At 30.4% G+C, this 18,721-nt stretch overlaps 1 protein-coding gene across 1 annotated transcript; it reads right to left on the reverse strand.

Annotated features, from left to right (window-relative positions):
* Nucleotides 1-234: 234 nt before the first annotated feature.
* LOC126692647 (zinc finger protein 10-like) lies at nt 235-1,673 on the reverse strand. The gene has a single exon (XM_050388337.1). The coding sequence runs from the start codon at nt 1,397-1,399 to the stop codon at nt 485-487; it is 915 nt and encodes a 304-aa protein (XP_050244294.1). The 5' UTR covers nt 1,400-1,673; the 3' UTR covers nt 235-484.
* Between the last annotated feature and the right edge of the window lie 17,048 nt (nt 1,674-18,721).

The following is an 18,721-nucleotide window of genomic DNA, read 5'->3' on the forward strand; positions in this document are numbered from 1 at the left end:
ATGACTTAATTGATAGAAACAAAGAAATTCCTGTGAAACCCTAAATCTAACATCACATGGTATGGATTGGAAATTCATGAAAATATACTAATCATTCTGTATAATAAAATGGCCGGCAACAAAACTAGTGTAGACATTCCAAGATATACACCTCTGTAAAAGAATCCACTGAAACAAACAAAAAACATAATGTTATCTTTAGTATGATTAAGCACAAGCTAATATTTCTATCCAAAAAAGCAAAAAAGGTACAAGCTGATATGTATCATTATCATACTTCTTTTGGTGAAGTTTTAATGCTTTATCTGATATACATCTTGTTATTGTTACACCCTGCAAATTCATAAGATCTCATAGATAGCCAGTTGATCGACCAAGCAAAGATGCCTTGACCTTTAGATCAAAGCGAAAAAAGAAAAAAGACAAAGCGGGAAATTAAACAACAGAAATTTTATCATCATCTTAGCACTCAGTTTCAACAATTCTACTTTACCAGCGGCCGGTCGCCAAGCCTGAGTTCAAGATCCAAGTCCTCTATGGAGTTAGGGCTGACTTCAAGTACCTTTGATTGCACATGTTGTCTATCAACTGATCTTGGCTTTAGGAAGAAAGGTAACGAGGATGGCTCAGTTCTCCTTCTCTTGCAATTATCAGCGGTCTCATCCTTACCACTCGACACAGTTGGATGAGTTCGACGGACAACCAAATTCAAGCTCACAGATAAATCAGTTGTGACATAATCTCCCTTAGCCCTATGCCTTGAATCTACAAATCTTGAATTTTTCTCTTCTTCAGTTTTCAGATCGGATACACAATAATATTTGTCAGCAACCAAATTTGACCAAGATGGAGAGGAAGAAATGGGAGACCTCTTTTGGTGTTCTTGGACAATAGGAGAAGAATGAGGATTGATAAAGCTTTTTGCACTACAATTTTTTTGAGTTGATGAAGCTGAAACCCTAGAAGGTGAGGCTGATGATACCATAATACCAGGATCGGAAGAATTAGGGTTAGTGTTATAAACCAAGGTACAAACCTGAGATGGGTGCTGAAACCCCAAAGATGTAAAGGAATTCTGGATGGGGTTGTGAAGATTTTGATGGTTAGGATGTTGAGTTTCATTGCAGGAACTTGGAGATTGCTTTAATCTAGCTCTATCCCTCCTGTGAACATTCATGTGACCCCCTAAAGCTTGAGCTGACCGGAATTCCCTTCTGCAAAAACTGCAAGAATAAGAGCGTGGAGGCCATATACACCCACCAAGAGGTCCAGCTGCATCTTCTGCAAAAGCTTGTTCTTCCCAAGAATCATTGTATAAAGGGTTCATCGGCGTTGCCGGAATATGAGGATTAAAACTGTGCTTCCTCTTCCCCCACATCAAATACTGTGCCTGTTCCATTGCACTTCAACTAGATAAGTATAGCACCAGCTGAAGCCCGAAAGAAAGAGGAGGAAAAGCTTAATGTAGAGCTAATGGAAGTCAGTCTATATCGTAGTTGGAGATTGAAAGCTACATGGAGTCTACAAGGCAAAGAGGGCTTAGATGGGTTGCTTAGGAGTTGTTTGGAAGGTGAAGTGGTGGGTACTCTACCTTGGTTGTCTTAGTGTAGCTACTTTTTGGGGTTTTGTGGTTGGCTTCCTACAGTCAGGCACTGAATTGTGTACTACAATTTTTTTTCCCATTATTTATTTATCCCATTTTAAGTTTTTCTGAGACGACGGGGAGGCAAGTAAGCAACGGTTTAGAAAATCACTGGAGTGGGTCCTTCTGAGTCTACATGTATGTCTAAGAGTACTTAAAGACAAACTGCAATAATCTGACTGAAATCTCCTCAAGAAAATCCGCACAAGTGGTGGGATGACTGTTTAACAGTGCACCATTTGTTGTCACATGTCACGTTGCAAGGCAGGCATGATTGTATTATCATTTTCCTGTGCAGATAATCATTTTTATTTTCGGGAATATAAGTTTCTTAAGCTTAACAGTGTTTTTAGAGATTAATAAAACATTTAATCTTCCCATCATAAATCTCACTTACATCTTTTCTTAAGATAGTTCATAATAGTGCTTCTGGAATATTGACAGAAGCCGATTGGTTTGGAAAGGACAGCGTAGTCACAACCATAGCATCTAGAATAGCACATGGGGCATAGGGTCAATTTCCTCTGCGAGCTTTGATTGACATAAGAGGCAAAAGTTTGGCATGCGTGAATTTCGTTGCATATTATTAATGCAGATAAAATTTTGTTTTAAACTTTCTTTAGTTTTCCAATTAATAGGAAGTTTTTCTTGTTAAACTAAAGGAGAGTATAAGAGACAAATATTTTGCCCCAATGTAAAGAAAGTTCTATCATTCATCAATCTTATAACAACAACTAAGCCTTGCTCCAAAAAACTTATGGTAAGTTATGGATACTCAAGAAGCTAATATATCTGTCTTCAATCAAATTAATGAAGAAAATGGGAAGCCATTTTGCATTCTATTCACATAGTAGTGTTCTTTGATGGTGTAGTATGCCCTTGTACTAATGTAAAACTATTCGTTCTATTAGTTCAAAATAAACACTGGTCTTTTATAGCGGGTCTTCTTGAGTTGCGAGTTCCGTTGCCCCTGTTTATGTCACCTTGCAATGCACAGGAAAAACAAGAGCTATAGTCCTATTATCAGAATTTTTAAGAGTCTTTCTTTCATCTAAAGGGACTTTCGTAATAAAGGATTTCCTGCATCAATTTTAGTGGGGAGACTAGTTAAACAGAGCATGACTCTAGTCAAAATTGATTACAATAGTTTGATAGACCCCAGAACAGAATATGTTACAAAGTTTCCGATAATTAAACACTTAAAACTTTAAATAGGTTCTTAGGCACTACACATTGATCTAGCCATTAATGTAGGGCATATTTTGTGTATTTCTACGTGTCTTTGTACAAAAGAGGAGAGGAAGAAGTACATTTAGCCAGCCGGATGGGTACAAACATGAAATATTCTTCAAGCGTGTATGTTAAATAATTTTGTTGCGCTAATTAGAAGGAATTATTAAGCTATACAATTTAAAACCAGCAGAATTGATTTTTAATTGAACTTCCATAATTTGGTAGACAAACACAATAATTTTTAATTTTGTTTTGAGTTACCTTAATGTTGATGATTTGATTCCATAAGCTCTAATAAAAAATAATTTTTAAATAATTAAAAAAAAAAAAAAAACCCATTCTGATAGAAAGATGATGTGTCATGTGTGTGTGTCTCTCTCTCTCAGAGAGAGAGAGAAAACAAAACAAAAATGAAGGGACTGAAGAATGGAATGGAACAGCGGTCAAAGTGCCTGAACAATAAAGTATAAACATATATATATCTGGCATGTGTTATGCTGCAAAGCAGGGAATAGTATTAGGAGCAGGTTGGCTGCAATCCTGGAATATGATGCTCCTGTTAACCGCCCATCCTAACGTTACCTTACCAAGAGAGAGGAGAAGAAGAATCACTGCTACATGTACGTTTTCGGGAGAAGAGAGAAATGATAATATCAATATGTAATAAATGAAAATATTGAAAGGTTATCTATATTATAAAAGAAACAATAGTGTATTAATTGCCGGTATGTAATAAAATGAAAATATTAAAGGTCTCTTGTACAATAAAATGTACCATATCTATTTGTCAAACAAATAAAAAAAAAAAAAAGTAATTATTCTCTTTTCGAATATTGTTTATGGGTCATATTAACAGATGTGCTACAATTTTATTTTTTTTTTATATAAGATAAAAATTCTACTTTAACCTAATTTTAGCGTATATATAGTAGTGGTGCTTAGGGTAATTGTTAGTAAATCATAATAAAAAAATTTTGACACTACTTTTGTGGGAAATATAAAAAAAATTGTCAACAACATTTATTGTTTGAAATTAAATTCTGTAAAAATGTGGTGTAAAACCCATATTTTACCATTTCAATCCCAACATGCCAAATTATCTTATTACATATTGGATGATGTAAAATATAAATTTTACATTCTATCCTTACCAAATTCGGACTCTGATTATTTTATCATTTTTCCAATAAAATGTTTCTAAAAATAGCTCATAAACTAATGTCTGGCATTGGTTAACATTTTCCATTCTTTATTATGTTAAAGTAGTTAGGTTGAAGTTAAATGCTTAGATGAAGATATGGGTGGTGAAAAACTTGTGGCGCATGACCCAATAGAAGGGGTCTGGACTATACCAAAACAATCTATGTAAACTATAACCAAGAAAGACACATTGAGTGGAACAATGTTTAAGTTTGTGAGACCTACAAGGGTGTAAATTTGGCCGACAAGCACAACCAAAAGCTCTCCATATAGTGTAATCAGGAGATGTTTGAAAAGTTTTTAACAAGAAAAGAGATTATTACCGATTGGTGTGAGAAGATGATTGATTAAGTAACATGTAGTTCGAAAGCCATCGTCTCAAAAACGAAGAGGGACATTGGCACGATGAAGTAAAGCAAGACTTGTTTTCGCTAAATGTCAATATTTGCGGTCAATGGCACCATTTTGTTTGTGTACGAGAACAAGAGACAACAATAAACAACATTTGTAAAGAGCAATATCTCCACCCCAATCAGATTGAATAGCTTTAATCCTAAAATTAGAATAGCATTCAACATACTTTTGAAATTTAGAAAAAAAAGAAAGTAATTTATTTTTACATTTTTACAGGTTATAGGTGGGGGGAAACAGTGCCCCCGGCCCATCAATTTTATGATTGGGTCAAACCCGCGTGAACCAATGGTGTTGTGTTGATATCTCTCAAAATGGTCGTTCGAATGATGATTATCATCATTTTGCCTTAGCTTAAGGGGTTTTACATGGAATCACCACTTATTTTTATTGAAAAAAAAAAAAAAAAAAAAAAAAAAAACCCTTGTGAAAATTCATCATTTTATTATTTGAAAAATTGTATTCCATTTGAAAAATAACCGGAATGTTATATGGCTAAGTTACAAGGTAAGAAAGGGTTAGACGCTTACCTTGCCCAATGAAACCAGTCTTCTAGATTATGTGACCAATGGTCTTGTTATATCATCCAAGCAAACAACATGTTATAGGCATCCAAACATGTAATTCAAGATTAAAATGAGTGCTTGTGTGTGCATAATGAAAAAACCTAATTCTAGCATATAATCACATAATTTTAGATTGAACATTGAAACATGGTGGTTGTGTGTGATTGGAGTAAACCCTAACCTATGATTGGTATTATTCAACGCGAAGTTCATGAGCTAAGAGATGCCCATATAAGTCCTCAATAGAAAGGGGATAAAAATGTATGTTGACGGAAGTGATGTGATGAATGGAGTGATACTCAAAACCAAGGCTGACCAATAGGAAGGAAACAAGCTCAAAGTCATTGAGTAGTTGATCAAAAACAACAAGGGTGTTAGCATGACTTGTTAGTTTATGATATTATTAGCTATAAAGCTAGTAATGAATATGCTAGTTCGTGATTGAGACTAAGATGTGAACATCCGCTCTAAAGCTAGCACCTCATGAGGTTTTGCACATTTGTCACATGTGCAATAATTATGTCGGAAATAGAGGAGATGATGGCACCGAGAATCATTTGATTTGTAAATTCCAGGTCTTAAACTTTGGAATTAGAAGGACATGAGTTTCACCATTTGGCTGAGTGGTGAAAACTTGCTGTGGAAAATTGCAAATGGAGTTGCCATTAAAAAAACCATAAATATATTATCCCTTCAAGTAAGGAACACTTCGTGCCTTCCACAGAAGATAATTGTCAGGGCTTTTTTTTTTTTTTTTTTTTTGATGAACGGGCTACTCTGTTTATATAACTCAATATTGTTGATTACAATTTGCAACTTTGATAACTACTACACAAATAGTAAAATTTAAGTTCAAACAACAAGATCAACAAAGATAATTTCTCGTAGGATTTTGTTGTAGTTATCACTCTCTTTTCTCTTTCACGGGATGGGAGTGTAATCCTTTATTCTTTGAATTTGTTGGTTGCAGTGTGCACATTATCCTTATCTTTTACATCAAAGTCAATTTTGTTTCAGTGACCATTATGATTTTTTCGTTCAATTAGATTACTTTATTATTGGTCCATTCCAGTTGAATTAAAAGATTTTATTATTGGTCTATTTTAGTATACGATCACAAGGTTACCCCAAATTTTATATAAATAACACTATATTGCCTAATGATTAGAAAATAAAATTCAATCACAATCCTAAAATTAAATCCGTGTTAAGAGCATAAACTGAACCCCAACTATATAAATGGTAATAACAATTAGCTTTAATAACCATGAATCAATCAATTTCAATAATTAGCCTAAATCCACATTCACTAGGAAAAAAAATAGAAATATCTAAAATTTGAAATATTTATTCTAATCCATTGTATATATATATACAACTGTTGACATTCCATTTTACAACTCTCATTTAACCTAATTTGCATTTGCATTGTATATCATCATTATCTCACATCTCCAAAGCAAGACTGTAATTTTGGCGGTTTGATCTCCAAATATTTTTAATAAAACAAATCTTGAGGTCAATTAAATTGAAAATTCATAAACATTAATTGGACCACCAAATTAAAAGATATCAAAGAAACAAGTTTTAATGGTAAGATAAACTTGCATAAATTAGATTCTAACCACAGGTGATTATGATCTCTTAATTCTAATTGGTATATTTTTAGTCAAAATTAAATTAAATGATACATAATATTCCTATTGGCTGAGAGTAGGGTTTATGGTAAGGTTGTATGCACCGAATTTAATCCAGGTCAAAGCATTTACTGATTCCTGACAGAATAAGAAAAAATTGATTAATTATATAATTAATTAATTATTTTTTTGAATTAATTTGCTAATTGAGACTAAGTGTCAATCGGCACTTGGGTTAGAACCTCCAGATTTTCTTCCCTTTTCGATTCGACTTTCTCCCCACACAATTTGACCTTGATTCCTACGCTTTTTGCTAAGAAAATCTAATTTTCCTGAGTCCCTAATTGCCTAGAGACATAACACTAGCTCTCTCTCACTCCTAGTATAAATACCCCCCTTCACAAACACAAAAAAGATACACTAAATCCCTTTGAAACTCTAGAAATATCAGATTTCTTCTCCCTCTTGGGGTGCTGTATAGCTTGAAGAGCTTTGAAGTGCTTTGCATATAGGTAAGGTTTCTAGACATCCTCTTAATTTTTATGTCTTAGTTATCTAGATTCAAGTATGTTTAGTTTCTAGGTCTTCCACATGTTCTTGTTTGATTAGCATGTTAGATCTAATTTGTTCTTAGTCTTTGCATGATTAGGGTTTTTCAATTTCAAATAACATGTTCACATGCCCTTAGAATTAGGATTTTTCAATTCCAATTAAAATATTCACATGCTCTTAAATTAGGGCTTGTCGCATGTCACACACATATTCATAATCTCTTTCAATATCCAATATATACATGCCTAGAATAGGATTTCATCATGCTCTTAGATGTTTTTCTCTTTGTAATCACATGTTTTGGATGATATAAACTCTTGAATGATGTGATATGATCATTGACCACCAGAGTTTAGAGACTGGTTTTACCAAGCAGGTTGCATGCCTAACACCAATGTTTTAAACTCCATTCCATTCTAGCTAGAATATTCAAATTCGATGCTTAATCTAGTACATTTATCCCCTTGTTCCATTTCGGTTTAAATTTTGGTTTGTTATGAACTATTCCGGTGTTCCAAACAAATTTTGATTGTTTTGGTCTCTAAATTCCAACCTATTTTGGGACAATTAATGGGTATATTAAGGTTAGAGAAAATGACTTTTTGAATAATGACCAAGTTATGAATGAGTGAAGCTTACCCTTTAAAAAAATAGAATGATGCCCTTACTTCACATATTTCTTATAAAGCCACTAAACAAAAACAACATAGATGCCTGCGTTGATCATTATTGATTATTACTATCCAAATTCCACCACTGCATTCAAATCCAATTTGGCTTCCAAAAAAAAAAATTCAATATTTGGTCTCCATCAAGGCTTTTCAAATTTATATTAAAGTCTTGTAACTCAATTAGTTGACATCTCTTGGTATGTCCATAATAACATTAATTTTTAGTATACTCTAATAAATTAGTTAATTAATTATCTTTTAAGTATAATCAATAATAAAAGTAGCAGAGAACTCGAATGATGGCAATGACTACCTATTTCCCACAATCATAAATCCACCCCTCCCCTCCCCGCGGGGATTTTTGGTTAAAAATATTAGATTGCGAGATTACATGAGCCTTTTCTTTAAAATGAGCTTGCATAATCTCTTTCTCCATTAAAAAAAAAAAAATGAATATAAGGGACTATTCACATCAAAAAGACAAAAGATGCATAATTATGCAATTCCTTTCTTGAACTTCTAGCTAATGCTTTTTTTTTTTTTTTTTTTCACTTAAAATACAAATAATTTTCGCCACCATCGAAGTTTTCAAGTAAAATTAATCTATGAAAATAAGCTTATCTAAACAAATTGTCATATATATATATATATATATATATATATTCAAATTCACATAAACTAATTATTGTTTTTGCATAAAGGCATAAAATCCTTTGTGGAAAATAGTGTGCCAGAGAAGTTTTTTGTATATGTGGAAAATAATTGTATATTTCAAGTTAATTATTATGATGATGTCTCAATGATGATAGCAAAAACTCACTTTTAATTATCATCACCATCATTATTATTCTTATTATTATATTTAGTGTTATTGTTATATGAATATATTTGCCAAATTATTGGAGAGAAACAAAACTAAATTTTGTATCAAAAAAAGGGGCTTATGAGTTATATATATATTAAAAGAATACATAATATAGTATTTCTCTATTTTAAAAAATCTTAGCAATTCCAACGCCTGATGCTCTGTATTATGACTTGTTGCATTTAAATGAATGAAAGTTCAGTCCGTTTTAAAAAAAAAAAAAAAAAAAAAAAAAAAATCTTAGCAATTCATTTTCCAATAACGGTTATAAGGAGATCAAAGAAAACAACACTTTCAATAAAGCATCATTAATGCCTCCATTGATCGCAATTTATTGTTACTTAAAAAAAAACATTCTTCACCACTATCAAACCCCATTAACATTTTTTTTCAACATAATTTCTTCTCAAATCAACAAATTTATTCTACTTTTACCCTACTAATACTAATATGTCTAGTTACCACAATTATAGAAAATTTTATTTTTTTTAAAAAAGAAAAGTTATATTCAATAATAACTTTGTTATAATATGTATAATAACTCTCTTTGGTTGATTATATTCATCAATTGTTCCAACAATTTAGTCTAGAAAATAATAACTTTACTAGAAAAACTCAAGAACATTGCATATATACCCTAGAGGCAATACTATGGCAAAAGTAATATCTAACAAGACTACCACATTTCACTAGAGAGATTATCCTATTCTAATAATAAGAAGATTCAAGAATAGACTTATAAAAGAGTTAGAAATTAAATATCAATCTAGTAAAACAATTATGAAAAAGAAAACAATTGATTTCAAATATCAAAACATGAAAAACATGCTTGGATTGAATAGTGGACAACTTACAACATTGGAGATTCACCCCTTACCCTAGCCTAGTTCTAAAGCTTCCATAGAAAATAAAAAGTCTCAAAAATTACTGAAAAATGAGGTTTCCCAGCAGCCAAAAACATGGCTGCCCTTGTATCACTTTAATATTTATAATATTTAAAACCCTAAAACACATGCTCCCCAAGAAGGAAAACATAAAATGTCAATTCCTATTTTTAAATAGTGGGTCAACTTTCAGGTTGGTTTTGGCTTTGAATGAGGTAGATTTTGAAGTTTTGTTAAACTACAATGTTTTATATTTTCAAGTCCTCTTTCCATAGCTATAAGGATCAAGTCAATCCAATATCGGAGTAAAAGAATATGGCCAAAATACCAAAACTAGTTAGAATATTTCCATGCCAGGATTTTTTCCATCTTTGGCTCAAATGATTTTTTTTTTTTTTCCTTTTTATGTTTCCACAATCTTTGACTCATTAAATTTTTCAAAAGCCACTTCTCAATTGATGTTCACCTTTGGATTCTCTTAGCTTTATGTCTGCATACTTAACTTATTAGTTTTAATCTCCTATAAGGAAAAAATACACATAATGAGTATATTTATGAGAAAACTTGCAAACTCTCATATTTACGTGTAAGTGTCTAAATAAACAAAAAATAGATGTGATAATGTCTACCAAAACTAAAGTAATATTGTACTTTTAACCTATTATCAATTTCATTCACAAGACAAGGATTTCATATAACCATGGATGATATGAAAGATACATTGTATAAATTATACATATAATGAGAGGCGAAATTTGTTGCCCATAATGTAGTTAAATAGCCACTTTTGAGTAATCGTGAGTGAATGATTGACATCTCTTCTATTCGAGATTTTTGTCTAGGAATGTCATGGAAAGAGAATGGTGTAACCCCCCCCCCCCCCCAATTTATTCTCTATAACTCTCTCTCTCTATCTATATATATGTGTGGGAGTTGGATTCAAGTTACACTTAATGTAACTCTAAGCAATATTATATTACCGCCAATAACTTGTTATAGAATTTATATTTTGAAAATCTCACTGTTAAATTACATGTTATATATATTTTTAATATTCATGTTAATTTTCATGTCAATTGGATGTTATTTACCATTTAATATATATATATATATATCCTAATGGTTGTACTTTATTAATAATGTTAAATTTGGGTCAAGCCCTCCTTTTTTTTACCTAGTACCACGTTAGATCCATTTGTCTAGCACGACTTGGCAGTTGGCCTTCCTGCGATTCATTTGTTCTTTTTTGGTCCGCATGCATGTACTGCTCGGGGGTTGCACTTGCAAGACGTGATGTTTTGAAGGTGACATTATCAGCAGAGCTTTTAATGATATGGAACCTAGCATATCAGCTTTTTGCCACATTGTGGAAATTAACGTGTAACATGAAGCCCTTTCCGTAGGAAGGCACATTTCAAATTTTTTTGGTAATTAATTGAACGTGTTTTGTTATGAGACATTCATCAATAAAATCACAATATTTTCTCTCCAAAAAAAAAAAAAAAAAAAAAAAAAAAAAACACTCTACTTATTTTTTTAGAAAGAAAACACCCTAACTTAGTATGGTTCTAAGGTTAAGTTTGGATTAGGCTGAAAAATCCAGCGCGTCTACGTCTAGCGTTTTTTTTTTTTTTTTTTTTTTTTTTTGCACGTGTTTGTGAGAGTTACTGCCATAGTTGTTAGTATCGTACGATACGCGATACGTATCGTATTGTGTGTAAAAAGTTTTGTATCGTATCGGCGTATCGTAAGTGCTCATGAATCGTACGATATATTGTGTGTATCGTAATGAATCGTATCGTATCGTAAAAATGTACGTATCGTACGATACATAAACAAATGCTTTAAAATGAGTTTTTGGTTAAAATTTGTATTTTTATTTGAATCTAACAAGTTGTTAAACTTGTTTTTAACACAAAATCATTAGGTTACTTAATTTAGCCTAATAAAATAACATATTTATAATTTTTTTCTCTCTTTCTCCTATAAAATTTGAATTACGCAGTATGCACTTACATTTCACTTTGATACTTACACATTTATTTTCTATACTATGAATAGATATTAATTGACAATATAATTATTTTTTATTTTTGTCATTATTGTTATATATCCAAGAAACTAGAATGCCAAGAAGACTTTTTTTTTTTTAAAAAAAATTATCAAAATAAAAGGAACAAGAAAAGATAGTAAATGTTAATGATGATGAAGAAAATTTTAATAAAAAAAGAAGTTTGCAAAATGATAAACGTGATGATAACATTGACTTAAATGGGGTTGATTAGGTAATATGATGAAAAAAAATTATTATTTTTTTGTCATTTGTAATATATTAGCACTTTTGAATTTTAGCAATTTGAACGTGTATGTTATAAACACAATTTAGTTTGATTTATTTAGTTAGCTTCTTAAATATTACTACATAAGTGATGAATAAATTAATCATTACTTGAACATATTTTAAATTTATAGTGAATATACCTTTTATATATGTAAATCTATAATTTTATATAATTTTTATCAAGTATTTGTGTATCTTACGATACACGATACAATACGATACACGATACTGAAAAATCACAAATCGATTCACGATACGATTCACGTTTTGACAACTATGATTACTGCTACTGTTCATGCACTGTTCATAAACAATAACCGCAAAATTTGACTTTTCTCACTTTTTTTCAGCAAATCAGTGCACACCATGCACTGTTTACGAACCCACAAATTTCACTTTTAAACAACTTTTTCATTAAAAATGGGTCTCACGATACTATTCACACATTTAAAAATTATTTTGCTACAGGGTTTTCAGTTTTCAGTTTTTAGCTATATCCAAACGGATCCTAAGACATAACACAATGCGTGCCCAAACACTACCGAAACAGTTGAAAGTTACTTATAACTTAGTTTGACGCAATAACAAATGATTTGGAAGAGATAAATATTAGATATGATTCAATAAAAAGGGTAACGTTTTCAAAAGTTAAGAGGTGAAAAAAAAAAAATTTGAAAGTTAATTATTTGACAAACACCAAACTTTATGCAAACTTTAATGATAAAAATAATATTTTTTTTCCAAAATAAAAAAATAACTAACTGCATTCACTTAAAATAAGTAAACAAATATATTTAAAAAATCATAATAATAAAATTAACTAAAATAGTAGGTATCAAGAAAAAAACAATCATATATAAGTATCAATGTTAAACCTTAGATTTTCTCCAACCATTTTCACAAAACCTCCAAATTAATTGATAAACCCGAACTTCACAAATTTCACATGAACATACATGCTTGTTTGCGTGACAACTAGACAACACAAAATCGTGAGGGAATTAGGGCAAAATGTAAAAGAGAGTCAAGAGGGGGGAGCAACTAGGTTGAGGGAGAGTGTATCATGTGAACGATCACTCACAGGACTATGGATCCCACAAGTGGTGAGGATTATAATATAGTCTTAGAACGGGCTCATAAGATAATTAGTCAGGCTGAGAAGAGTTTTGCCAAAATGTGGGCTAATTAACATTAATTGCTAATGGTGCACATCTTTAAAACTATATATATATATATAAAAAAAAATTTTAAGTTTAAATTTTTTTTAATTGGATTCAGGGACGTAGCTACCTTTTTTGGATTGGGGGGCACCCCCCAAATTTTTTTTGGTTTAAAAAATTATTATTATTATATATATGTACTAATTTTAACAATTTTGTTCTATAAAATTACTTTTTTTTCCTTTAAACAATATCATTAATTCTTTTAAGAGTAATATTATACTCACAAACTTTTTTACAATATTTTTACAAACTGTTTTAGTAGCAAATTCTTTTTGGTTCGCACATGGGCCCACCACTCACATCATTTTTTTACTTACTAGTAACCGCTTATCACATTAATAATTTATAAAAAAGTTTGTAGCGCTAGTATTTTCCTCATTTTAGTGACTATAAAAAAATTTATAGATCTAAAATCTAAAACAAAATATACAAGACCAAAAAATATAGCTTAATCAACAAAAATTACCAATAGTAAAATGAAAAAAAAAAAAAAAAAAAGCTAAATAAACTAATTTGATTTAAAATAAACAACCCTGCCCTTTAAAAAATTCTAAACAAAAAAAATTTTGTTCTTACCATCACCAAAAAAAAAAAATTCTCAGTAGCTAAATGGTAGCACTACACACAATTAACAGTAAAGCCGTTCCCTTAACTCAAAATTCTGACTCTGTCCCTGATTGGATTCAATATAGAAATTTTAAGAGCTCCAAATCATATAAATCAAAAAATATATATTTTTAAAATAAAATTAGAATGAAAACTAGGACCAGGGGGGTAATAGGGATGGTAAAACTTTCGGTTTTTAAAATTTCTATATCAGCGTGTGTTTTATTTATTTCTTAATTTGGCACCAATCAGAATATTTGTTTACTGTCCCTATTGACACGACAGCTTCCTTGGTGCTTCCCTCGTAACCAAGAAAGATTTTTCAAACTGTGAAACTTTCTAGCTTCTAAAAAAAAAAAAAAAAAAAAAAAAAAAAAAAAAAAGATAACTATCCTGTACTTTTCTTACCAATTACAATTATAAAATGGTTTTGGTGGTATCGCTAATGACATTTTGTTTGAATCTCATCCATTTTTTAAACATAATAATAAGGACAAATATAGGTGCTAGTGCAGCTGAAAATTTTATTTTAATGCCGATTTTGAAAGATACAGTTGCATCTTTAATGGTCTAAATTCGTGCAGGTACAAATGTCCAGTAAATTACTCGACAAGATAATCCGTAGGTATCTTTCTATACTAATATGAAGTGAAATTTTCTTTTTCTTGCAATCAAACTTGGCGAAAAAAAAAAAAAAAAAAACCTTGACGACAAAAATGTGGGCGCCTTGTTTTAGCTTATATAGGAGATGTTAGTTAGTTAAAAGTACTAATCAAGACCATTAATTCATCAAAGAAAAAATAATCTACATCATTAATCTTTTATTATTACTTATCTGCTATTGGGCTATACAAGATGGAGATAATAATTCTAAGATACTCTACTCAAGGCTGTAATATAACATATAACTTTGTTGCGTAACAGTATTTCCTGGTGTTTTTAATGGAGACATTTCAAGTTTTAATCCCTTCACATTCAACTATCAAATTGTTAAAGAAAGAAATGTAAGGATACCATTTAATTCAAGAACTTGTACCTTGTCCCAGCTCCCAACTATGAAATTATTATAGAAATGTAGGAATACCAATTAATTCAATACTTTTACCTTGTCATATACCACCATAAATAAGTGCTTGGAGAGACTCCACTCAACCCAAAAGTTTAAACCATAGTTATTACGCAGACCAAACGTTGACCTTGGTTATGAGCCGATTCACTGGGTCAACAGTTCAACCAGTGGGTTAACGGTTGAACCGTAGAGTCAAATAAAGAGATTTTAAAAATTATAAAAACAAAAGGAAAAAAAAAGCTAAAGACTTTAACTTAAAGCAATAAACAAATAAAGCCCAAACTCGCTGGCTTTGTAAAACTGAAAAATGCATTTTTATTTATTTATTTAGGTTTTCTCTTATTCAAGTTACCATATTATCACATATTAAATAGTAAAGAAGTTAATGAGATTGACCTATTAATGTAATTTTACATAATTCACAAAGTCAGTTGCGTTATTAAAACCTAGCAAGTTTTAAGCAAACCATGTGATTCGACTAGCTAGGTTTTACCAGTTTTGACCGGGTCGTGTGCATATCTGATCCAATTGATGATTCAAATCAGTTTACGTGCTTGGTCACCGGGTTACCGATCCGATCGGCCAAGTTGGATTGGGTTTAATAACACTTGTTTAAACCCATGAATTTGATCCTAATTATGTTATATTAATTCATTAAAATTTTTACTTTTTCTCCATGCAATACTTCCACTCACACGTGTTTATTCAATACCTTTATTTATTTTATTTTTTGATAAGGTAAATACCAGATTAGTTGTAATACAATAAAAGTTAATTGAGTGGGCCTGAGAACCCAGTTATAGGCTTATGATCACTTATATATGTATTGGGCTTATTTCTTTTGTATGGGATTAGTATCTCACTTCAAACCATTGCTCATAAAAACCGATAGTTTGCAGCTACGAATTCAAATATGTATTTTGTGTATTTATGCATGTTTATAATCATAATAAACAAGATGGTATTGGTTTGTATGGTTTGCACGGTATTAAGATTTTACTGATATTAATTACCACACAATTAAGAAATCTGTTCTAGCATGGAAAAATTCTTTTTGTTGCTTGCTTAAATGTCTTTAGCAAGACTTAATTAGGTACATCTATTTGACTGGCCTACTACGATTTTCTACTATATATATATATATATATATATAAACCAATATAAAATAGAGTAGCATTCAATATTAAAATTGGAGTACGATGGTCGGGGAGGAATTTGGTTGAATATCACTATCAAAGTACCAATACGTGTATTAAAAAAACCTTCATTCTTTGGATAATAGCTTAAATTATAGTATGTCTCATTATGAAATCGAGAGGGTCCTCCCTGGTTGTGAAGGTTATAACTAAGTTCGACAGTGATTGATAATTATTTAGGAGTAACTATTCTTCTAAGATAGCTAACACGGCAATGAAAGGAAATATTTAACCATGTTTCTTGTGTTTTTTTGTGATTTGTCAGCTTCTGCACACAACAAATGATCTTCATGCATATCGAATATGTTCACACTTCACACCAGATCTAAATTACAAGCTTTACGCGTGCTTGCTGATCCTTATTATTTATTATTAAAGCTCACTAGTATGTATAACCAATGCAAACGCATAAATGCATTTAAAATTAAATATAATTTTTATTATAAAAATATAAATAATTAGTCAAATTATTACCAAAAAAAACAGTAGCATGTAACACGAGCATTAATGCACACATATAGATATATTTAAAATTAAATACAATTTTTATCAAAAAAAATATAAATAATTAGCCAAATTATTTTTTTAAAGTAAACGTAATTAGTTACATATTAAAATTCTTATCTAAATTTAATATTACTTATGATCATTTTTTTTTCTAATATTTGATAAGATAAAATGTGTGGTCATTTTTGTTGTGTGGTCATTTTTATTGAGTATATATGATTTTTTTTTTAATTTTATAGTTCATTATTATTAAATTATTAGTATTTTGCACTCATTAAGTCACTTGACATAAAAATTAAAAAACTTAAGTGGACACATGATATAAACTTAAATGGATAATTATGGTGTGATTCCCACATAAATTTAGACACATAGTACAAAATTATATTATAATTTCAAATTCTAATTCAACTTTCTCTAAGCTTTACCTATTAATATATATATATATATATATATGAGCTTTTCTTTTTGTTAAAAAAAAAAGTATTTTAGGGCTTTCTTAAAACTATTTAACGCGGTGGTATTTGCATATGTTCAATACTTAATAGAAAATAAATAAATTCTAAAATAAAATTATTAAAAAAAATAAGATAATCATTAAAAAGAAAAAGTGGCATATATATGAGGTGTTGGAGATCAAAGAGCTAAACAATGAAAAAAAAAATTTAATGAAAGGCACAATAAAATCAATGTCAAACTATTTTTTTTTTTTTTCTCATATGTAAGAGTTGCTAACCGGTTATTACAAATTTGTCCACATAATACAACTAAGCTAAATAGGTATCACAGATAGAAATATTGTGGGAGAAACTCACAAAATTCTAGTGTTCCAAGAGAAAACAATGTTGCATTATTAATGAGAGTTTTAAACCATATATATAGACCATAAAAAGTTACAAATAAAGTGCTGTAACTATTAGAAAAAAGAAAAAAAGAAAAAAAGAAAAAAGAAAAAAGAAAAAAGAAGAAGAAGTTAGAAATAGTTTCTCCAACGATCACAAATGATTAAATATCAAGTGATACAACCCTTGGCACTTAGAGGGTGTTTGGTATTGCATTTTAAACAATAGTTTTCAGTATTTAAATAATACTACATGTATTTTTACACACTTTTTTCACTCACACGTATTTCTAAAAAATACAAACAAAATTACTGAACAACATTACCAAATGGACTCTTAATCTTGAAGAAAACATAATTATGCACAATCTCACCTAAAATTTGGTTGATCGAATTTTTAACGCGAAAACTAAAACTGTCAAACGGATATTTTCATTGGAAATTCGGCCAAATTTGCATTCAACTTATTTTTTACTGGAAATCTGATGAAATTATAACAATTGTATTTTCCACTTACTTTTATAATGTTTCTTTCACTTTGCTCCGTCTAAGGAGATAATAACATGTTTAGCAAAAAAAAAAAAAAAAAAAAAAGGAGATAATAACATTTGTCCACTTTCAACGTGAGATCAAATAGTATTGCTCTGCTTCTAAAGTGGAATCAAATTTGTATTACAATCTATTTGAAAATACAAAATTTTCAACAAAGTCAAAGTTTTTTTCCCTATATGAATAATAATCAATTTGTCCTTAGATTTAAGAATAATTTAATCATTTCCTTTTCACGTCATTTTCACTTTATTCCAGATAGAATATTAGCATCCTTCCCTGGAGAGTCGACTATCATATTAATTTATAAACAGCTCTATACTATACCATGTGATGTTAATTTTTGAGATTTGATTGAAAAGATGAAAGGATTACTTTTTGGGATATGTCTGGGATTTGAATCTCACTACATTTTTTTTTTTTTTTTTGGTCATGGATTCATGAGTCACGACATGTATCTAAAGATTCTAAACAGGCATTTTTTTTTTCTAAGATGGGAGGCAGTGCTTTCATTTTGGAAAAAAAAGATAGGCCAAGGCCCAAACACAATATGGAAACTGATATATGACCCACCACAAAGACGCAGGGATTATTCTTTGTAGAGGCCCAATACGTCAACTGATGCTTGGCCCATGGATCAAAGAATCCTGTGAACTCAACCAATAAACCCATTGTAGCTTCTAGACTATGGACTCTCCGGTGAAAGTGAAACCCCTGAAAATGAGAAT

Source organism: Quercus robur, chromosome 7 (assembly GCF_932294415.1).
Source record: "Quercus robur chromosome 7, dhQueRobu3.1, whole genome shotgun sequence".
NCBI classification, from domain to species: domain Eukaryota; kingdom Viridiplantae; phylum Streptophyta; class Magnoliopsida; order Fagales; family Fagaceae; genus Quercus; species Quercus robur.